At 27.7% G+C, this 25,170-nt stretch overlaps 1 protein-coding gene across 1 annotated transcript in view; it reads left to right on the top strand.

The window, feature by feature from the left end:
• Window positions 1–21,322, top strand: part of LOC136979855 (proto-oncogene tyrosine-protein kinase ROS-like) — a 140,265-nt gene extending 118,943 nt beyond the window's left edge. Inside the window, exons 34-46 of the mRNA XM_067275876.1 lie at window positions 102–203; window positions 1,163–1,307; window positions 1,443–1,605; window positions 3,253–3,317; window positions 4,492–4,621; window positions 5,294–5,391; window positions 6,383–6,580; window positions 9,134–9,268; window positions 12,513–12,670; window positions 13,688–13,759; window positions 19,912–19,996; window positions 20,166–20,271; window positions 20,627–21,322. Of these exons, the coding sequence (XP_067131977.1) occupies window positions 102–203; window positions 1,163–1,307; window positions 1,443–1,605; window positions 3,253–3,317; window positions 4,492–4,621; window positions 5,294–5,391; window positions 6,383–6,580; window positions 9,134–9,268; window positions 12,513–12,670; window positions 13,688–13,759; window positions 19,912–19,996; window positions 20,166–20,271; window positions 20,627–21,322 (2,153 nt within the window). The remainder of the gene's footprint in view (window positions 1–101; window positions 204–1,162; window positions 1,308–1,442; window positions 1,606–3,252; window positions 3,318–4,491; window positions 4,622–5,293; window positions 5,392–6,382; window positions 6,581–9,133; window positions 9,269–12,512; window positions 12,671–13,687; window positions 13,760–19,911; window positions 19,997–20,165; window positions 20,272–20,626) is intronic.
• The last annotated feature ends 3,848 nt before the right edge of the window (window positions 21,323–25,170 follow it).

Here is a 25,170-nt window from a genome sequence, read left to right as displayed (position 1 = left end):
ATTGAGAGATGAGTTATTTATTAAAAATCAGTTTCTATATTGATAATTATAAGTAGTATATAATTTTTCTTTCTTTTAATAGTATTTATTTTTGTTCTTAGCTCTAGCTAATCAAACAAATGGACAAATTACAGTTATACTTGCTTCCATTTTACCAACTTTATTTTTTATTGCAAGCTCTCTTGGAATAGTAGGATATATAAGTATGTATTTTTATAATTTAAATAATTTATGTTAGGAAATTTAATTGCTAAAACGTTTAAATTAAGTGAAATTATTTCAATGATTCATTTATTAAATTAAATAATTTGATCATTGAAATAATTTAATTTAAAAATAAATTTAATTTAAATAAATTGTTTATTTTTTATATAAAAAGATCACAGACATATAAATATTTCAATAAATAAATTAATAATATTTACTTAAAATTTTTCAAATACTAATATGACTATATTAAACAATCTGAATATATATATACACTTTGCTGGGTAAAACATTAAGGATTACCCTGAAGAACTCGTCTTCTACTGTACTATTTTAGTTGTGGGTTTTTGCAGGAAATCAAACATATTGTTAGACCCATCTAAAAATTTTCTAATTAATGTCAGAAGAGGGGGGGACCTAATTCTTGCACTTGGTGAAAATGGGTAAGATCAGCTATAATCTAATAATCTTAATCTTTGCTATTGTTACTTTTTGCCTGAGCAATACAAGGCTCATCTGCTGGTTATTTAATAAATTATTAAGATTATAACTATTAAATCAGATAAGAGATGGCATCTAATGTCTACCTCTAGTAGCAAATTACTTAGTATTAATTATTAAAAATAGCCTCTGCACTCAAAGCTAGAACTAATTTAAAATCAATGACACAAAAAACCTTACACACGTTGTTTCTAGCAATTCAAAACAGCCAAAAACGTTTGTGCTTATTAGTTTAATTTCTAGAAATGTGTGTAAGGTTTTTTTCTGTCATTGATTAAAAATAGCAGCAGATTTATAGCCAAATGATTGCCATTTAAGGTGATCATTTGGCTATGTATCTATTAATATGACATTTATATATTTGTCTCTTTTTGAAAGTAATTTGTATATGTTGCTAAATTATTGTAGTTGTTTTGTTGTATAAATTTTATGATAAAGTTTTTATGACTTACAGTGTACAAAAGGCATCTGAAATGCAAACAGATATCACAAATAGTTGAACAAGAATTACCAATTCCTGATACAGAACTAGCAACTTTAAGAGAATTACCTTTAAATGGAAATTTTGTACATCAAACAAATGCTTTATATTCTATTGGGTATGTTAGTAAAATATAAATAAATTTTAAAATTAACAAATAGAAAATAGTTGCTATATTTAAAAAATTTTAACATAATTTGTGAACTATATTAAAAAAAATGAACAAAATATTACTATTTGATTTCTTTTACAGTGATATTCCAACAGATGAGGAACTTGCAATGTTGCCACAAATACGTAGAGAGCAAATTATATTAACAAAATTTTTAGGTAGTGGAGCATTTGGAGAAGTATTCGAAGGAATTGCTCATGATTTAAATGGAGAAAATGAACCACCTGTTAAAGTAGCTATTAAGGTAAAGAGAAAACATATATTTATTAATAGTTATAATTACATTAAAATTTTGTGCATAGAAATTCTTTCATAATTTGATGTTTATTAATATTTAATTTAATATTTATTATATTTAAGTATTTTTTATACCTTTAAATAGAGAATTATAAATAAATGAAATTTATAATTTTACCAAAATAAAAGAATGGTAATTTTCATTTTTTTTTCTTGTGGTGTTTTATCAGTGTATATTTTCAAGAAAAGAATATTTCAAATTCTTTTAAAAATTAAACAAACAAAAGTAGAACTGCATACAGGAACTTAAAATGTTACTTCTTTTATCCTTCATATTTTAAGCTTTTTTCAAGATTATTCTTTTTTTATTATATTTTTTAATATATCAAAATATTACAGTATTTTTTACAAAATTTTATGTTGATATTTGATTTGTCAGCAATTAAAAGTAATTTTGATTTGCAACTATTCTGAAAATACAATAAAAATTATTGTTATATTTGCATTTGTGGAATATTAATTCATCTTCATTTTTTGAGAATATTTTGTAGATAAAATTATTTTTAGTTTTAAATATATGACATTATGTAGGTATTTTAATCTTATAAAATGATAATTGATTAAAGTAAATGATACCTGAAAAGAATTTTAGGAATCTGAATCTTATTTGTGCTACCGTACTACAATCAACAAGGTAGATGACCTGGCTTGTTAAGTAAAAGACAAACCTTGCAAAATGCATTTGGAATCTTAAGAATTGATGGAGCTGCTGCTGATCATACATGCAGTAGTTGACTAGAGATTGAAAATAGTGAAGAAGAGATATCTCAAAACTGAATGTGACAAAACTAAATTACAGTGACACCCCAAGATTCCTCTTCTGATAGCTGAATTTTTTATTATTTTATTAATATGATGTTTAAAAGTTAGTTTTTCATCAAATATAACTCCTATGTCACTATAAGAAGGAACGTAATTCAGTTGTTTTCCATAAATATGAAACATAGTTTGGACTTCAATAGTGTTTTGGATAAATTAATTTTAAGATTTAAAGATTCAACAGAAGTGACTAAAATATTGTGATCAGCTTGAAAAGTTTCTGAATCAGAGTTGATTATTTTTAATCATCAACATAGCCTATAATTTTAGAATTAACTCAAGGAATAACAAGATCAAGAAAAGTAATAAAAAGAAGGCTGTTTAAAATGGATCCCTGAAGAATTCTACATACTGACAAGAAATGACAAAAAGAAGTCTCCTAGTTTAGCTTTGCAGGAACATGGTAAAAAATAATTATTTAGCCAAATTAGAACAGCAGAATGAACATCAAAATGATTTTTAAATATTTAAATATTGATACAGAATATTTAGAAAAAAATATGTAAATTAGTATATTTATGCAGTCCCATAACTTTGCAGTCAGTCATAATTTTTAAATGATCAAGTTATTATAAAAGTTTAAAACTTTTGTAATAACTCACTCATTTAAATAAGTAATAAGTTCTCCATTCTAAACATATTTCTATAAATTATTCTAATATATAAATATTGTATAAAATTTGTTATATCAATACAAGAAACTTAATAATTATAAAAATTTATTATACATTATTTTAATATAAATTATAAAACTATGGTTTATTGAAATTTACAGACCTTACGTAAAGGAGCTACAGATCAAGAAAAAGCAGAATTTTTAAAGGAAGCAAAATTAATGAGGTATTTGAAAATTATACAAAATTTTAAACTTTATATTAAGTTTAAACAGTTGTACATATATACAAGAAAGACATTGGCTGTACATGAAGTGTTTAGCTTGCAGAAAAGAGGGTAAAGGAAAGGGGAGGGAGAGGAGATAGACAGTAGAGAAAGGTAGGATCCCTCTGAATGGTGTACATATGGCTACAGTACCTCTATGTTTGATGTTGGCATGCAGTTTTTATGTTGCAAGGCTTGTAGAACAGTTGTACAGAGGAACCTTGCTTAACGAGCATAATTTGTTTCAAAATCTTACTCATAATGCGAAACACTCGTTAAGCAAAACAGTTTTGCATTCCATGCTGAAGAAAAATACTCAAATATTTTATGTATAATGTTTATTCAAAGAAAATTATACAATATACATTGTTAAGGAGCGTGAATCATCATCTTTTCTTTTAGTGCGGAATGACCAACCTGGAATGTAAATTTAATTTTTAGAAAACAAAAAAATAGAAAAAATATGTAAAATATACTATATAAATCCAGATCGGACTGTAGTTGAAAAATCAATTGTTTATTATAGACTGGCTGTGTTGATGTTGTCATGAGGATTAGTCTTCTATTTGCAAATTACATACCTTTACTACTAAAAAAAGATTAAGTTCTGTTTCACATTTTAAATCACATTTCTATCATGTTATAATCAATTGCCATTCAGAAACATTAGCTCATAAGAAAAGTATGAAAAACTTTTGAAACAGATTGTGCATATTTATTAACAAATCACAAAATTTATTTCATTTCTCAATAAATGGGATCATTAAGTTGTAATCTAAACATTTTCAGTTAAATATAAATCTTCCTGTCTTTTTGTGATTTTTCTGCTGTTTAAAATTTGAATTTTAAGAGAGATCATGTTTATTACAAAAAGAACAACTTCCATTTTGTAATTGAAGTAAATAAAATTTTTAGAATTTATGAATAAATGTCATCATTCTTTTCCATAGCAAGTAAAACTGGAATAAAAAATTTATTCTTGGATGCATATAACTTTAATATCAGATCATTTTTGCTATTCTTTCATAAAACAAAAATCTGTGTATATAGATAAATAGATCTTCAACATCCTTACATTTTAATTATATAACATAATTTCATAGATAAAAAAATTTAATATGTTATTAATTTTCAGTAATTTCAAGCACGAACATATATTGCAATTATTAGGAGTTTGTCTAAATAATAATCCCAATTTTATAATTTTGGAACTAATGGAAGGAGGAGATCTACTGACTTATTTGCGTTCACATAGACCATCAATTGTAAGTATTGTATTGTGTGACTGTTTACATAATTTGCTTTTTTATTTAGTTAAATAATGTATATCACAGATATCAAGTTTAAATCTGATTTTTCTATCAGCACATTTCTTCAGAAAGAGTTTGATTTGTATTAAAAAAATAAAATTGTATTAAATATTTAAATAATATTTATTAAAAATTTTTTTAATACAAAATAAACCTATTTGGTATATTTTGGTACATTTGGTATAAAATTTTTAAAATTTATTACCATTTTTTTATTACCAAATTTCTTACGTTAGGAAATAAAATACTTTGTAACATACAATGTATACAAAATAAATATTATGAATATAATTTGATAATTGATCTAATAATAGAGAAACAAATTAAAATCAATGTAGCTTACATTAAAAATGATGGGATTATTAATTAAAAGAAATATAAATATAAATCAATGTTATTGAAGTGAAAATAGCAGAAATTTTATTATAATATTTAGTTTGTATTCATATTTTAAAAAGTTTCATTCTGATGTAATTATATATATAAATGACATCAAGAACAAGAATATATGATTTCATCTTTTTCTTTCATATTTTACTAAATGTCTGGCTAAATGTCTTACTATTTTTAGAAACTTGACAATTGTTAATGAATGCTAAACAAATTATTATTTAATTTTTTTTATAGTTTACATCAAATCCGTTAAATCTGGAAGATTTACTTTCAATATGCGTTGATGTAGCAAAAGGTTGCAAATGCTTGGAAGAAATGCATTTTGTACATAGGTATTTTAATATTGTTATTATAGTTGTTTTTAAGCTTCACAAAGTTAATCCATCTATAAGTAATATTTGGGAATATTACTATGATTATATAATTATATAAATTATGCTATTATTACAATGTTCTTTATTCTTTTCTTTATATGCATACAAATATATACATATATTATGTTCAAGATGAACAATAGATAGTAATTATTAATGCATAATATAAATGTAATTTAGTAAAAATATGTATTAATATAAAGTATAACTAATAATAAATAATTGTAGGTAATGCCAAATACTAGAAATTTTCATATATGAGTATTTTATTATTATCTGGGTACTTGAGATTGGCATTTTGTAATCAGATTTTCTGACAAATTTTTAAAAGTCAGATTAATTAAACAAAGATGTTTAATTAACTGTTGACAATAAAAGTATTGAAACTAATTAATCACTATAGTATATAAAATTCAATGCATTAAAAATGTTATAACATGTAAATATAAGAAATTTAATATTTTAAAGTTTGTTATTTACTTCAATCAGTGGTATTGAAAAATAATAAATTTGTTTTTTATATTATTTAATTTGTTAAGTAAATTCACATTTTTGATCCACTTATATCTGCATACTTTATTTTTATAAACTTTGTATTTATTTAAAAAATATAAGTATCTTTGAATTACCTGTCAGTTTTCAAATTATTGCAAAAACTTCTAATATTTTATATTGATATGTATCAATAAAAATTAACTTCTATTATAGTTATAAATAAAATTTAATAACTTTTTTGTTATATTTTATTATTATATGAATTTCTAAAATTTTATTAGCATTTCCATTTTTTAAAACAAAATTTGCTAAAAATTTTAACTGTAAATTTATCATGTTTTTATATATAGCAAAATATAAATTTATAATGCTCTATTAATAAAAACAGATTATTGTATTATGAAAATAGATTTCTATAATATAATTTGTTGTATTTTTTAAAATATCTTTTTAGGGATTTAGCAGCCCGCAATTGTTTAGTATCAAGCCATGATCCTTTTACAAGAATTGTAAAGATTGGAGATTTTGGTTTAGCTCGAGATATATATAAAAATGATTATTATCGGAAAGAAGGAGAAGGCTTATTACCAGTTAGATGGATGGCACCTGAATCTTTGGTGGATGGAGTATTTACTAATCAATCAGATGTGTGGTGAGATTATATTTCATTAAATTTATTCATTTATTTATTATTATTAATACAAAATTAAATTACATTAAAATTCTTCAACATAATTGAAAACAATATTAAAAAAAATACTTTTTAAGTTTTTAAACACAATATTCACATATCCTTATCATGATACATGAATACTTATGTGAAAAAGTTTGCTAACCAAATACTTAATATTTCAATAGCAATGACACTGAATTAGTTAGAAATAATCAAAATTTAAAGGGAGATTTTATTTAAAACTTTAGACTCAAAAATTTCCACAAATGTTTCTTTTATGTTGTCTAATAAAATTGATTTTAAATTTAAATGTTTATATACATCCATGAGATTTAAATTTAAATGTTTATATACATCCATGAAAATTTAAAATAATGTTATCCTTTTAAAGTGCTCACAATTTTGTGTTAACATTGTAAATGAAGCACTGTTACTTGTAAAGATTTATTTCAATTTTAATAATAAGAAAAGCCTAAAGACTCAACATTTAGTCTGCAGTGTTTTTATGACTGAGTTTCTCAAGCAAGTTTATTTTTGTTTATTAACAGTAAAATTGTATCAGACCAAGACCAAGACCAAGACCAATTCATGTTCTGTGATAGTCTTTTTCACTGAACAACTTTCCTTTGGACTGCTCTCTGGTTATTTACCACTTCAATCGCAGATGAATATAACTTGCAAATTGCAAATTTTGCAACAGGCATTATTGACTCCTGCATATAAAAGAGAACAATAATCTTAGAAAATCTGGAATATTCCAAATACTATAGCTCTTTCTTATAACTTTAATGAGGACTAGAAGGGTTATCTCATTGCACATGGACTGTAGTTAATTTAGTAAACAACACACCATTAAAATAAATATACTTTTACAAAATAATTTTGAAAAATAAAAGTAAATCTCAGAAGGGAAATTGTTTCTCATGGCTTGTCTTTACAAGTACTCCAGAACAGAAAGCTAGAAAAGTTTGTATGTTGACAATTACATGGATTTCATATCATTATGGAGCAACAATGTTATTACTGTTCTATACAAAATAAATATTCAAAGACAAAACAAGAAATTTTTCATAACACTTCTTGTCTATTGCTGGACAGTCATATTTTTGATCAGATATTGATTAGGCAATGTTTTTCCATTTGATATTACAATCAAGTTTATTAGAAATATCTCAATAATTCTAGATTATACTTAAAATCTTATTGGTATTTGAGGCATCTCAAATTGATATGGACTTATGTATACTCAAAAAACAATTTTGATGTTATTAGCCACATATCCTTCCATAGCTGAGATGGTTATGCATGATCAACAAAATTGACATTACAAAGATTTTTTGGTCTGAAGACCACGTGTTCTGTTGCCTAACTGGCTCATAACCAACCCTTAGGTGGTTCACAGTGTAAAGAAGGGACAGGCCCTCGTAACATAAAAGCTTCCTGTTGTAAAAGTTAATGGGAGGAGGGGAGATATGTGGTCCAAATATCACATGTTCTATTGCATGATCCTTGGGTGGGCCGCAAGGTAAAGAAAGGATGGGCCGCGTTTTCGATGGCAACGAAAAAAAAACCCGGATCAAGGAGGAAGAGAGGGAGATCGCGCATGCTCAACGGAAGAAGAGGGACTTTTTCGGAAGAAAGAATGGAGAGAGGACATGTAGACGATAGTGTCGTGAGATTGTTTTTTTGTGTATGTTGTTTCTTTTGTTTTAGTGTCTGTTATAGCGAAGGGACAGAGTAGTGATTGGAAAATAAACTTTAAGTTCCTTGCATTGGAGTCATAGAGTGTGTGATTTATTTCTTTGAAATTTCTTTTTGTTTTGTTCCTGCACGGGGACTACTCTAAAGATTGAGTACTTCCCCACAATTTAATGTAATCAACTTCACATTCAAATGTTTTTAGTTAAAAATCCTATCTTCAAAAGTTTAACAATAAATATAAAGTTTCAATATATTGTTAAGTCCTTGAAAATGTTTTTTATATCTGAAAATATTTAAGATTACCATTATTTTTCAACTCATAATAAAAAAACTTGATTCTGATGTTTGTGATATTGTCCTTATTATGATTATATAAGTTTCTTAAAGAAAATGTACTATATAATAGACATTCCTTTATGGTATTACAATTTACAAACTATTGATTATGAAAAATTCAATGCATAATAGGACCTGTAGGATTATTTAATTAATATTGATCTTCTCAATGAAAAAATTAAAATAATAATAATTATAAGATGAGCACATTTTATTACTAAGAATAGAATGGCTAATAATTAAAATTATTATTACAAGTTGTAGTATTACAAAATTATATTTTAATGAATACTGTTTTCTGACATGAAGGACACTATTATGAGATTCATTATGAGCAAATAAAAACTGCTCAGATGTAATTATGTGATTACGAAGCATATCATTATAAAATCAAGCAGAAATTAATAAATTTAAAATACATTAATTTATTTTTTTAAACATTTTATAACTTTATGAAAAGTTATAAATATAATTCATAACTGATGTTTTTTTCAGGGCATTTGGTGTTCTTTTATGGGAAGTTATGACATTAGGTCAACAGCCATATCCAGCTCGTACTAATTTAGAAGTACTGCATTATGTTAGAATTGGTGGACAATTAGATAAACCTCAAAATTGTCCAGATGATCTGTAAGCTTAATTTTTTTTATTTAATTTGAAGATTTTAGTAACTTATTTAAAGTATTTTTCTATTTTATTATGTCAATATATTAAATTGTAATAAAATATATTTATATTAAGAGAAAGTATCATTTTAATTGAAAATAAAAATTATACATTTTTAATTTAACTGATATTTTATCTTAATTGATTTTTTGATGCAAAATATATTTATATTAAATTATATATAAATTATATATTTTTAAATCCTTAATCAAACTTCTTATGAAACTTGAAAGTTACATTAACAAACTACTTTTTGGAGACCAACCTAAGAAAATGTCTTCTAATGCCCAAGTACTTTCAAGCTAGCAAGCTCATTTTCAGTGGTCACTCTAACTGCAACTTTTACTTTTGAATAAATGGATAACCAGATAAGAAGGAAACAAAAAGAAAAGAAAAAGAAATACTTTGATTAAAAGAAAACATCTGAAAGAAGGCACTATATAGAATTTATCTACATAATGGTTTAGAATATTTTTAAAAACAAAGATAATGAAAAATAGTACAAAAGATTTTGAATATATGTAAAGCATAGAATTCCCCAGGTATTTGTTAGAGTGACCCCTGAAGATGCAATTTCTGGTTTGAAAGTACTGGATGTTAGAAGATAAACTGTTTTCTCAGGTTGGTCTCCAAAAAGCAGTTAATATAACTTTTAAGCTATATATTTTTATTTTACCTGCTATTTTAATAATTAAGCACTACATATATAACCAATATCCAGCAAGAAAATATAAAAAAACCTACATGAAGTCATAAATGATCATTATCAGTTACCCTGATGATGACTGTTCAACATGTATGAAAACATTTGCTTTCTTGTAGTTTTTTTCTATGTTTTTGCTGGATATTGGTTATATGTGTAGTGCTTTTTTACTTATACCCAGTTGGAGTAGTTGAATCTATTTTAGTAATGCTAATTTATGAATAATTCAGACAAAATTTAATCAAAAATGATGTTTTCATCACATATTATATTAGATAAGGTTTCAATCAATCATAAATTTATTGTTTATATACAGGGCATAAAGAGCTTGTAGGACCCAAGGGGTAGACTGGGTCCTTTGTTGTAGAACGCACGTGGTGAAAAATTAAGTCCGACGAGAGGATAAAGGAAATTTTAACAACTTTTTTTATTTTTCACCCGCGTTTGTTAAATTATACAGGATTCTCGATACACGTTTGTATTCCGACACTCCTTTTACAAAATCACTTAAAACTCGGCAGAATCGTAGTCGAAAAAACTCGCGACAAAAGAATTGATGTACGCGACGCGTTACAGAAGGGGCGCGAAAAAGAAACATATATCTAATTACTTAAAACTACTTATGCTAGAGAGGGAAAGAGAAGATGTAGATAATAGGACAGAACAAGACAAGAACGGGTACCCAAACTTAGCTAGTGAACTCGTGATGGTGGCTATAACTCAGGCCTTCTTGGACGATACGAGATTCGACGACCGTAGTGTTCGAATTTTCTACTTCGTGTTCTTCCGATAGACTTCCAGAAGAGCTTTTGTATCAGATTTCTAGAGTTCTTCTCTAGATTCCGTAACGTTCGGTCTGCTGCCTCCTTCGTGCTCCCGTCGGCGCGAAATTCCTGGAGACCTCACTAAACACGTCCTCACAGCTCGTCGTCTCGGCCCAAAAGTGGCCCGTCTATCACTCTTTTAGCCCCTGCAGGCTATCCCTTTTTCTTTGTCTTATAACCAGTTTGTTGCCACCCACTGAGAGAAGTTTCCAGAAGAAAGAGAGCAGGGAACAAAGGGTAGAGAAATAAAGGGAAAGAGGAATATATATACATATATAAAAAAAATATACAAAAAAAATTATGGCGTAAGACCACACCTTTTTGCTATTTTGATGTTTTTGAACAAATGAAATATGTATAATGTTTATTAATTAATAAAAAAGCAGTCATTAATATTTTAATTTTTGTTAGTAAAAGTAATGTTTATTTATAGGAGATGTTAGATAAACCTCATGGTTTATCTAACATCTATAAATAACCACTATGGGTTCCTAAATTTTCTTTAGACCTGGAGAAAAATTCCTGGCTTTTCCTCTTAACAGCCCTGTTCATATAGCAGAATATAATAATATTTAAAAAAATAATTATACTTTTGCATATCGAAGAATTTGTAAATTAAATTAATCATGCTAAAAATGTTTAATTATTAAAATTTATATCATATGAAAATAAATAACAAAAAACTTGGCAATATGTTGCAAACTAAAATTTCAAGAAATAAACATATTTCTTTAATTAGAAATATTTTTGGTTATAATTGAAGTTTCTGAAATTGGCAATTTCTTTCATTTTGATTATTATTAATTTCAATAAGCATTGATGTTGTAACATAATTAATTTTAAATATAAATACAATTATTAATTTGAAAAATGAAAGAAATAAATATATCTATTTAAAAGATAAAATAATGTTTATTAATTGTGATTAATCATTTGTTGATTATTCTATAAACTAAGAAACAAATTTACAGAAACTAAAACATTTGATAGTGATTTATAATTTTTTCCTATTGCCTGTATGTAAAACTCATGCATGCATTAATAAAATAGAGAAATGATGTTAAGTTTTGATCCCATTATCATGCAGATATTTGCATTATAAACAAATTTTTAAGTGCATAATTCCAATATACACTGGTGTGCAAAACTTAAGCAATGATTGTTTTTTTGCTGTAACTCTGCAAGAAATCACCTGGGAGATATGAAATTCAGGATATAGACACAGTATTTTGTACTTAAAGGGTGAAGAAAATATACTAGTGCAAAAATGAATAGAATGCATACAGGAATCAAAACCACTTTCTTATTGTAGTCTTGCACTGCACATGTTGACTGCACGCATTTTGTATGCCCTCTAGTCACTTGTGATGTCATTTTCCTGCATACAAATCACCTTTCTACTGAATTGGGTGCTCACTGTATGATTGCAATAAGCCTTTTCTACAATTTAATAGCTGTCTGCTTAAACATTATATCAATGCTTAAGTTTTGCATGCCAGTGTGTGTGTGTATAATGCTTGATATGGAATTTATCATCAAAAATGCTAATTTAGATGCAAGCTTTATTATATGATTAAGGAATAATAATTTATTATTATAATTAATTTAATAGATTTATAGCTTAAAAACATAAAATGTAATTATTTTCCTATAAAATTAATATAAAATATAATTTTTATAGTCATCAGTTAATGGTTATGTGCTGGAGTTATTATCCAGAAAATCGTCCTACTTTTGATTACTGTTTAGAAAAATTGAAAGAATTACATAGGAAGTCTACAAGTGCTTCTCATATAGATTCTGTACATAATCATAATTATTTAGGACATATACATAATGGTAAGATTATTTTGTTTTTGATTTTTTATGCTTCAGTTTGGGGATTTCATTTTTAATTGTAATAATTGTAATAAATCTGTTTTGTTTTAAAATTAAAATATATTTTACTGTACCTTAAATGTGTTTTTTTAATATTTGAAAATCTTAAAATTTTTGAATTAAAGATTTATTTCTTTTAATTATGCATTAAAAATCTATGCTATGATAAATTTAATGTTTTTAACTGAAATAAAATTGAAAAATTTTTAGTAAATAAATAAGTGAATAAATAAATCAAAAAATATTGAAAGTAATTTTTGAAACAGTTTTTATATTTATACAATGTTTATTGTTAATGTAAAAAAAATATATTAAGTGTCAATTAGATCAGGTTTTCTTTCACTTTAAACATTCAAAATCAATTTTTTCATTAAAAGTTTAATTAAAAATATATGTTGAAAAATAAATCAATATTATTTATACAATAATAATAACAAAAAAAATATTATAACTGTTTCAAATGATAATATTAAAAATAAATTAATTAAAATTGATAATAACACAAATATAATTATATATTAATATTTATTTATTTTAATAAGCATTGTTATTATTAATGTTTATCATTTATATTTGGTATGGTACATTTTTAAAATGTCAACTGATGATTAAATGCAGATATTTTTCAGTCAGATAATAATTCATTAATAACTTTATTAAACTGTGACTATATTTGAAAGTTATTTTGTGTTTTATAAATGTATTGCTAATTGATTAAAATTTTTAAAATAACCTTGAATTTTTTGCTTCACTGCTTTGTGGCATTAGCTATGATATATATATATATATATACATTCTGATAAATAACTTTTATTCTTATTAAAACAAATTAACACCCAATAAAGAATAAATTTGAAAATGATTGATTTCATTTCTGTGTTGGCATGCATATTATTGTGATTTTTATGCATGACTTGCTAAAATTTTTTCTTGCAAATTCAGTTATTGTATATTGCATGCAATTTGTTTTGTTAATAGGTGGCATAGAGAACTTAGCTTATCTTGAAGATATTCATCATAATCATCAACCTCATCATCAGTCCAATCAAGGTAGTTTGCTTATTAATTCTGATTCTTTTTTTTTCTAATGTACTAACCTATTTTTCTATGAATCTCTTTTCATTCTAATTTGAATTTAGTAAGAATTTCATCTTTCATATCTTTTCTTTTACAGTTAATTATGATGATTATTAAAATAAATTATTTTTACTTCTTATACATTCAGAAATATTTATTTGCCAATTTAGAAAGTTAAACTTCGTTCTTTCTTCTAATTATCAAGAAGTTATTTCTTACTAAGACTTTTATATATTCATTCTTGCATTTTTAAACATATTAGAAAATTATTTGATATTTTTTATTCATAATTATAGGAAAATTCATAAAATATTTTTGTAAAATTTAAAACTAAAATATTTTTTAAAGTCAATACTGTATATATTTAGATCATTATTCATCAATTTATAAACTAAAGCATTATAGAGATTTTGATTTTTATGGATATGACATTGAGTTCATAATATTATTTGTTATCCAGTTTAATTGAATAGAATAAAACTTTTTTAAAACAAGATGTAAAAAAAAATTTTCCTTTTTTTGCGGATTTCCAAATTTTTTAATCCAATAAATTTAAAATTTCTATTTTAATCTTTTTATTATAAATCTTTATACCAGTTTAAATAATGTTAATCAAATAAAGTTATATCATTGTTTTATTGCTCAAATCATAATCATAAATAACAATTATTTATATATTTTTACACATTAGTTCATAATTTTATGTTAAAAATTAAAATTTAACTTGAGATGATTTGAGAATATCTATGCTACTAAAGTTTCTGTATTCTTATATATGTATGTTCTAATGTTTTGATAATTACCTGCTTTGTCAATGCTTTTTGTGTGCTCTTTTATTTAATGCATGACCTATATTTTGCATTTATCACGAATATTTTTAAATTAGTTGCAATTAAGAGAATAAAATGAATTAATAGATATACATTTCAGACTTTAAGATAAATATTCACTATTTCAGGACAATGTAGTTCTTAAAATTTGGCATCATGATAATTTATAAATTATAACTGCTAATTCAGGAAGCCAAAAATATATTATTTTGTAAGCATTTTCGACTCTACATGAGTCAGCTTCAGCTGCAAATTGTTTGTAAATTTTTATAATATCAAATGGAACATTAGAGGAGGATAAACAACTGTTAAAATACAAAGAAAATAATATAATTAAATTAAATTAAATTAATAATAAAAAAAGGATAATAAATGTTATTTAGAAAACAGAGGAGTATGAATGGAGTCACCAGCTTTGAAAGATATAATTGAAATAGTGCTTACATGGGTAGAAAGCTCCTGCATTAAAGATCTTCAAAGTGATATTAAGCTGATTATTAGGTACGTAAACAATATATTTATTATTTCGAGAAAGTCAGGAGGCAGTGCAAAAGTTTATAGATGTAATCGACAATAATTTAGTAGGTATTGTTCTATCATACACTAGCAGTAGTTATAGTAGCATTACTTTTCTTAATGTAACAATGTTTAAAAATGGTAACAGTCTGCACATAAAAGTTTTTAGAAAATCTACAAAGATTGAATCCTTCATTAAAAATCCAACAATACAGTTGTGCAAAAACTAGCTTCCATCAGAGTGCTAGTGAACAGAGTCATTTCACATTCTAGAAGCATTGCTGATAAAAACACTGAATTCACAAGAACCACAGAAATAAAGTTCAACAGCATGACTTCCCTAAAATCTTAGTTGCTTGTCATTAAAACAGTCTATAAAAGGCAAGACAAAGAATGCAAACAAGAAAAAAATAGAGAAAGAAAGGATAGCATACAAGAAAGCAAGAAGGTAAAGTTAATGTGAAAAAAATCAAACAAGATAAAAGAAAACAACTTGATAATTATCTCATCAGATGCTGGTATGCCAACTTTCTGATCTGAGAGAATGTCAACTTATGTTTTCTTGGAGTTGATAGTGACACTTTATAACACCTTTTCCTCGATTGTTAGCCACCTCTGGGGAATTTGCACCTTTGAATATGATGAAGAATGGCTAATTTTTAGTCGGTTATTGCCCATTCTTCTAGTCATTGAAATTAATGTTTGTGCACCTTTCTATCCAGTCATTGGGATTTTTATTTGTGCGCTTCATCTGCATTTCTGCTTGGGTGATATCAAAAGTGTGATATATCATCCATATTCAAAACTCTGTCTCATCAAGAACTGCTTTCCTGTGCTCTCCATCATGGGACACATTTGTCAGGATTTGTAAGGTATCGAAATTTGTAAACTCTCACTCTCTCTCTCTCTCTCTCTCTACAATGATAACACACATAACTGCAAATACTGTCTTAGATGTGTAACATATTGTACAAACTTTCATGCCATGTAATAAATATTTAAGTGTAGTTAATTGTGTTAAATGACTCCTTCCAACCGAATCTCATTATTTCCTAATCCATCCTCTTACTCCTAGTCTCACATATGAGACTGTGTTATTGCAATCCATATTGTATCCATAAAAAAACTTGAGTCATAGGTATAACCTAGTTGGTATTAGAAACTTCTGAATGTAATCACTTTCATTCAGCAGTAAGAAGGCTTTGAAGGCCATAGAAACCTCACAATTGGGTGTGTTAGGCTGTCCAGGTCCCATATTAAGAAAGATGTGTTAATAGTTATAGACAAGACTGCAGCAACATTAACATCATATGCTAGTTTTAGTTTACTTTAGGAATAAGAAAATCCCCATCACATGTGAGCATACTGCATATCAACAAAGACAAAACTAATATATTGGTGAAATCCAGAAGTTAATGCTCTAAAATTGGAAAAGATCAATGCTTCTTATAGGTTCCATCATTTATTCACTAAGTATTAAAGTAAGAGAGCACATTCATTCAATTTCTTCTATTTAGTGCAGTGTCAGAACTTCATTGGTGTGCAAGTGAGAAATCACTTGCACACCAATGAAGTTCTGACACTGTACTAAATAGAAGAATTATGGGACGTACCAGCTATCGTAGAAGTGTACAGAAAGTGTTCTAATAAGATTATTAGAGCAGATATACACTTATTGTTCATCCAAATACTTAAACATGATTAATATCAACATTATTATATTTATCAGCAATAGTGGAAAACTATAATAAACAGCAACAATCTTACATGATTAGTCAATAGATTAACAGAAGATTTAGAATTAAATTAAAGTAATTATGCTATTAATTGTATTTCTTTATATTTTATTTATATTCTTGTATTTTAACAGTTGTTCATCATCCTCTAATGTACTATTGTTTAAATTTGAATGATGTGGTTTGATTTTATTCAATGTTGTAATTTGATGTTATAAGAATTTACAAATAATTTTTGGCTGAAGATGACTCCGATTCTAAAATGTTTCCAAAATAAAATATTTTTGGCTTCCTGAATAAACAGTTATAATTTCTAAACTTTTTAAGGATTTTATTATGGAATAAAAGGACACATTAAATACTGCCACCTAAACTTGGTTATACTTGAATTAAAAACACTAAATGTATAATCCAGCAATTTTTACAAAAAGTGCAAACATTTGCACTTTTTATAAAAACTGCTGGATTATAGGTTTAGTGTTTTTAATTAAAGGATACATATTTTTGTCTTAATAAGAATCAAGCTAAATTACATCAAAGAAAAAAGAAAGGAATTGTACATTAATGTGAAAATTTATTGATACATATCTTATAAATTCCACAGATATGCATAAATAAATACAAAAAATATTAGTCTGCTCTGTAAGTCTTAAGAAGGCCTTTTATTCATGCTCATTACAGGTATGGCCAGACCACAATAGAATGGCCAAGTACAACCCCTGGCAAAAAGTATTTGAACATGATGTAAGAAAATAAAAATGAATGTTCAGAACAAAAGTACTCATTATGTTTGATGGGTTATTAAGTGTTAATCAGTTTAATTTCAAATGAATAAACCAAACCGTTTTCCCAAGAAAGAATAGTTACATAAAGCAGTATTGGATAAAAGTTTCTGAACATGCAGGAAGTTGGAAAAAAGTATTTGAACAACAACAATAATAAAAGGATCACATGCAAAATAATAGAAAGTTAATATTTTGTTGGCCCTCCTCTTGATCTTATAACAGCTTTTATACATCTTGGCATTGTCACAATTAATTCATTGAATAAATGCAAATGAAAATTCTGTCATTCGGTCTATTTCTTACTGTTCTATCACAAACATTTGTTTTATTTTTCTTCTATTCCACATTTAATTCTTTGGAAGACATTTTTCGATTTTTTAAACATTTTTTTCAGTAGGTGTGTGACAATCACTCATCATTTGTGTATATAAAATTAAATTGCCAGTTACAAAGCCTTTGTTTATAAGCTTCTAGAATGTTCCATTGCCTGTTACTGCCTGGAGGGGCAATAAACCCACTGGGGGAGCAGGAGAGGATATATATTGACTTGTGGTTGAGAGAGCAACTCTCTTTTATTTTATCATTACTGGTAGAACACAAAGCCAACTAGCCCAACGGGACTGTGCAAAGGAAGAGTTATGAAAGTAAATGGACTCTGCTCCAATCAACAAGATGACCAGATGAAGATGGCAATTATGTGATACAAAAATTCTCATGTACTAGCACCTCCTCTCCCCTGTATTTTCGATTGTCTACTGATGGTAGGATTGTCATGTAAGAAAATTTACAGATTAGACTAATATGTAATTGTTGAAAAAAGATGAAAATGTCTGAGTGTAACTGGAATTTTAAGCACTATAATATTTGAATACTTTCTGAATATCATGTATATCAGAATGATGTTGACTGAACTTTGTGTTGAGAAAATAAAAGCTTACAGGTGACCTTGAACCTTGCTGGTTTATAGGACAAATACTTCTGACATAGCTTTTTATTTTTCCTGTGTCTTTAAACTTTTTCCAAGTGTAATTTACAGTTCTTAATGACACACTAATATACATTGCAACTTCTCTTTGGATGTTTTTCAACATCTTGTAGTAGCTTTATAATTTTTTTTCTCACATCTTTAATAAATTCTTTGATTGGTGCCATTGTTTATGAAAAGACAGGTAAAATATCACTGTTTACTTAGAAAATGATGCTAACATGTAATCTTAAAGCTAATGGTTTCTTCCATTCAAATTAGAATGCTCAAATCTGTAAATTTAAAATAGTTTTCAAATGCCTTTTCCAACTTCCTATATGGTCAAAAACTTTATCCAATACTGCTTTATGTAAATATTATTTTTTGGAAAATGGCTTGGTTTATTCATTTGAAATTAAAGTGATTAACACTTAATAACCCAATGAATAAAATGTATATTTTTGTTTTGAACATTAGTTTGAGCTCTTTTTACCAGAAAATAAAAATAAAAACGATTTTATTTTCTTACATCATGTTCAAATACTTTTTGCCAGGTGTTGCAGTTAGGAATGAGACATAATGTTAGACCACTGTTTCCCAATCTTTTTGGATTAGTGACACACTTTGAATTTAATATGATTCTTGAGATTTTAAACATTTTTAAAATAAAAATGTTTAAAATTTAAAATAAATTATGGTTGATTTTAAAAAATTTGATAATTTGGAAGTTAAACTCACCAAGATACAATTTTACAAATATACTACAAAAATAAAAAGACTATTTGAATCAATGGAAAAAAGTTAGTATTGATCATTAAGCTGGTAAGCTATAATATTTATAGAAGGTCCAAAGATTTGGCATACACATAGACACATACAACTTTAGTGAGGAAAAGCATGCTGATGCCACAAATTTTGCAACAGTTGGCATTTTAGTGAACACCTCCTTCTCCATTTGGTCAACCAATGTTAAAAATAAACAAATAAAATTTTTTAAAATATTTAATATTACAGCAACACGCTGAGGCATTCTTGTGACACACGAGTTGGGAAACATTGTGCTAGACCATCTGTGAAAATTTCTTAGAATTTGAACCAAACTTGAATTTGGATTTTTCAGAATGACAGTCAGCCTTAATTGTTTCAGTCATCTCATCATTAATACTAATATTAGTAAATTAATTGCTAATAAATATTTAAAAATTGAAATATTATTAATTTGACTTTGTTTTTCATCAGATATATATGTGAAAATAATAGAATAATGATATAAAACCAATATATTTTTTTCTAGACGATTATTCAACAAAGTTTGGAAGAGACAGGGATGTGGATACTTGGAGCACCTGTAGTGTTCCATTACAGATAACAAATGATTGGTAAGTACAAGGGCTGTTTCTTTTTCAACCTCCGATGGTCCATAAAAAGACATATGTAAATAACAAAATGAATTTATTACCAAAAGTTAGGTACAAACATGGTTACTTTTCAACATAATCACCATGAAGATTGAGGCATATCTGTGGACGAGCTTTTCCATCTTGCCAGGTGGAAGTCTTCACACATTAAAAAGTTCCAAGCTGGTTGGAAGTCTGAATGGTGGAAGTCTTCACCACCTTTAAACACCCAGTGTATAGCCTCGATTTTGCACCAAGTGATTTTCACCTCTTTCCTGAACTGAAAACATGGCTAGGAGAGCAGAGGTTCGAGACTAATGACGATCTTCAAAACAACATTAGGGCCCATCTTGAGTTATTGCCAACAACATTCTATGAAGAGAGGATGGAAAAGCTTATCCACAGATAGACAAATGCCTCGATCTTCACAGTGATTATGTTGAAAAGTAACCATGTTTGTACCTAACTTTTGGTAATAAATTCATTTTGTTATTTACATTTATTTACAACATTATGGACCATCAGAAGTTGAAAAAGAAACAGTGTTTCTTATGAAATATTGCAAATTTATTTTAGTAATTATATTTTTAAAAAAACTTTTATCTTCTATAGGGTGACACAAATAAATTAAAGAGATCCTCTTCTGTTAATCATCCTCCTCTTCAGAATATTTCTTCAAATATATTTTCAATTACTGAAAAAGTAAATAGACAGTGTAATGGTTTTCATCCACCAAAATATCTTGAAATATTAGCAGATACAGAAGATATCACAGATGCAGATGGATATGAAATGCCATTACCACCATTCCCATCTAAACGAAGATTACAAAACAAGAAAGTTTTGGAAAATAAACAACTTCCATCTTCAAAAACTTTACCGACATGTTCAAATGTCAATATTCAAAATTTGGTGCCATGTGTTGACACCAACAGTTTAGCAGATTTGTTAAATCTGCCATGTCCACCTCCACCTTATGCTCCTATGGATCCAAAATTTATTTTAAATTTTGACAATAATGGAGATAAGAGTGCATGCCTCAGCAATGGTGATAGTTTCTATGAAACTGAACAATTACATTCACCAACAGTGACATCAGCTTTGCTAAAGTCAAAATATTCAGGTAATGGTAGTTTCTCAGAAAAGAAAATTAATAATGATGATAGAGACAGATGGTCTGATTCTACCATACCTTGTCCAAGTGAGATCAATTCAATATTGGACGATATAAATAACAGCGGTATATCTACACTATCTGAGATTTCCGGAATTGAATTGAATTACGCACCTAACTCGTCTTGGTGCTGACAGTTATATTTTTGTGCCAGTTTAAAAATTAATACTTGTTAATATTGTAAATAATCATTAATTATTATGTAACAAAATTATCATTTTTTATGAATGAGATTGAAATGATTTATAGAAAAATATCATCATAAACATACGTATGTATATGATGTGTATTATATACTTACATATATCATCATGAACATATTTCATTTAAAGGCATTGTTAAATATCATAAATGTTAGAAAAAGTAAAATATCATTATTTAAAGATGTAAAAATGTTTATTTTTTTGAAAGAATTCTTGTCAGTTTCTTAAAAAATTTTTTTTTACTTTTTTAAGAAACAATAGGTGCCTATTTGTAAATATCATTATAAAATATTTTTTATTATTCATACAATATTAGTGTTAGACAAGGAATCGTTTGTTTTCTGAATCAAATTTAATATAAAATAAATGTGTACAAAAAAATACAAAAATCTTATTCTTCTAACACACAAATTTGTATAAAGTATCTTTAATGTGTATTATATATTCTTTAAAGAATAAATTGTTATATATTTTGTTTGGAAATAGCATTTAATTTTTATATTAACCTCCTTTTTAAACATCCACTTTCTCATACCACATGACTATTCGACTTCTTTCCTCATCTGTTTTAGTCATCTGAAGTCATTGTTAACATTCAGGAGAAATTACAAAACTGAAAAAAACAAATAAAATATTTATTAAAAAAACTTTCCAGATTATGCATGAAAGAGCTGCTGAAATTTAAAATTAAATATCTGATACAAGCATAATCAGGGCCAGATTTAACAATCAGAGGACCGTGGGCACAAATACAGTGGGGGCCCCCCTTTAAGAGTAGGCAAATTTGATGATTTAGAAAATTTACAGAAAATACTGTACTTTCAACTAGATTTCAACTAGGAAGTTGTAAATTTCATTTAAAAATAAGGTTATTGTAAACATACATACATTTTATTGTGTAAAACTAATTATTTTAATTTAATTGAAAAATACCTATGTAAAATTTTTTCCTGAAATTTTGCGATGTTTCATAGGTTTTTCCCCAGGTTTGGTTTTCTCTGCCTGTGGCCCTCATGATTAGGCCACACTAGGCTGTTGTGGTAATATATATTAAAAAAATTATGTTTAAACATAATTTTGTGGGCCCCACAAAACTATTTTGTGGGGCCCTGGGCACCAGCATCAAATGCCCTTATGTAAATCCGGCCCTGAGCATAATTCTCTAACACAAATTTCTGATGTATATCAGTTAGCAATCATAGCCCAATAATCATGTACAGTACTTCTAGCATAAATCATGTACAGTACTTCTAGCATAAATATCAGTAATTTTTTGCTTGAGTCTGCTTTAAAAACAGACATGACCACAAAATTTTTATATCTCAATGAAAAAGAAATTAAGTTATTTTTCTCATAAATGAAGTATAATATTAACAAAAGAAAGGGAAAAAATACATTTAATAAAAAATAGACATAGGCAAATGCATAACTAGTTAAAATTAAGCACAAAAATATCAAGAATTTAAAATGGTACTCTAATTCTGTATTCATAAACCGATGGATTGTATAGCCCACATTAGTGTATAACTTGCAGAAAATTGTTACATTGGACAGTGGTGTATCCAGAATTTTAAGAATATAGGCATTTCTTGACACAAATTCAAGGGGTGCCAAGGCATGTGCCTCATAGTTTTTCAGCGTGTGTTACTCAATTACGTCAGAATTACTTTAGTTGCTTAATCTTACTTGATTGAAATCATGCAACAAGCGTTATTGGACTGCAATTTGAAAAAATTAGAGACCTATAAATTCCCACTGTCGTCCATCTGACTGCCAGTCCTTCCTTAGGGTCGATTTACACACAACAGTGACGTGCCGGCACAGTGCAGTAAGCATCGATAAATATCACACATAGCCAATCAGAGTTTCATGTACGACACTTGTATGATTGACAGAATACAGATCACGTGTCGTAGATGAAACTCTGATTGGCTATGTGTGATGTTTATCGATGTTTATGCACTAAATGGTCACTGTGCTGGCACGTCACTGTTGTGTGTAAATCGACCCTTAATCTCGAGAACGAAGTTAGATGAAAGTCAAGACCAGATATGGAAAGCTTAGGGGCAGGAGGCCTGATTAACTATATACGAACTTCCGGTTTGCTCCAGAAGTCGCAACAAAAAAGTTCAACTATTATTGGAATTTGCAAGTAATCATAATTTGTATATAATGAACACCTATGAAAAAATCAGAAAAACTAAAGTGGGCATAGAGAAGCCCAAGTGGAATTACAAAGATCCTTAGTTACATCATATTTATATATATATAACAGAGGATATCAGTTATTGTATAAAATAGATTATATCCTCAGTAAAAATAAATATATTTTTAAGATGTCTCAATCATAAAAAGCTTCAACACTGGAAGTGATTATAGACTAATTGGCAAAAACCCATGTAAACATAAAGTTGGAAAGGATAAAGTTAATAAAATGCAAACCTTTTAACATCAGCTCCATAAATGAAAGCACCCTTAAGGAAGAAATGAAAAATAATTTAGCTATAAAAAATCCAAATAACTTTTCGAGGTTTCAGATCGAGTCCTAACTCGTTATTAATCGGGCTAAAAATATTTTAAGATAGAAAAAAAGAAATTGTGATGAATAAACGCGACGCAAAAGTAAACAAAGTGAGTCCTGAGTGCAACTCCGACACGTTAAGCAATAGATCAGTGTCAGGCCTGAGAGCAGGGCCGGATTTACCAATCCAGGGGCCCTGGGCACAAATTCGGTGGGGATCCCCCCTTTAAGAGTAGGCAAATTTGATGATTTAGAAAATTTACACAAAATACTGTACTTTCAATTAGATTTCAACTAGGAAGTTGTAAATTTCATTTTAAAATAAGGTTATTGTAAACATACATATATTTTATTGTGTAAAACTAATTATTTTAATTTAACTGAAAAATACCTATGTGAAATTTTTTCCCGAAATTTTCCGATGTTTCATAGACTTTCTCGGGTTTGGTTTTCTCTGCCTGTTGCTCTCATGATTAGGCCACACTAGGCTGTCGCGGTAATAGAAAAGTTTTAGTTCTGTGGGGGCCCTGGGCACAGGCCCCAAATGCCCTTATGTAAATCCGGCCCTGCCTGAGAGTTCGAACTTTGATACTGACGTTCGTATACAAATGATCGAAGTTAAACTGAGTCGGGAAACGGGCGATTTGACGAAAGGAAAATGTCGCGTTCGACAGTTAACATTCCAAACTGTCAGAATAGAGAACATAACAAGCAAAAATGCGAGCGCAGATTTTTTAGTTTCATCAACATCTTCCATGTTTGTGTATTAGTAAATAAATATATTAGTGGTTGTCTTTATTTTTTGTGTATTCAGTATGTTGTATTGACCAAAATGGTTATGCTGCCCGAGTTCGTCATTCTCTCAGTTATCTAACCCGCTGTGAAAAAAGTTTGGTGAACTCTGCTGTAAAGGATGTAGCACAATAGACAGCGCCGGATTAAGCCTCTAGCGGGCCCTGACGGTCAAGGTTAGCAGCCTGCCGCCCTGGGGGACCCGGGATCGAATCCGGACGGGTCGAAAAATCCCCAGGAATTTTTCGGGGGGTGGTCCGTCCGGATATGTCGGTCCCCGTCCCTTACCACCCGGCCGCCCCATTGTGGGCCTGGCCGAACCCATAATGGGCTTGTTATAAGAGGCCCTCTTAGTGCCCACTGGGCGGAAAGAGTTACAAAAAGAAAAAAAAAAAAAAAAGCGGGCCCTAGACAAAATTTAAATTGGGGCCCCATTTAAATAAGTTGCTTCTAAACAAATCTTATA

The sequence above is a fragment of the Centruroides vittatus genome, unplaced genomic scaffold (assembly GCF_030686945.1).
Source record: "Centruroides vittatus isolate TY-2023 unplaced genomic scaffold, ASM3068694v2 contig_651, whole genome shotgun sequence".
NCBI classification, from domain to species: Eukaryota; Metazoa; Arthropoda; class Arachnida; order Scorpiones; family Buthidae; genus Centruroides; species Centruroides vittatus.
This window is presented reverse-complemented; position numbering and strand designations above follow the sequence as displayed.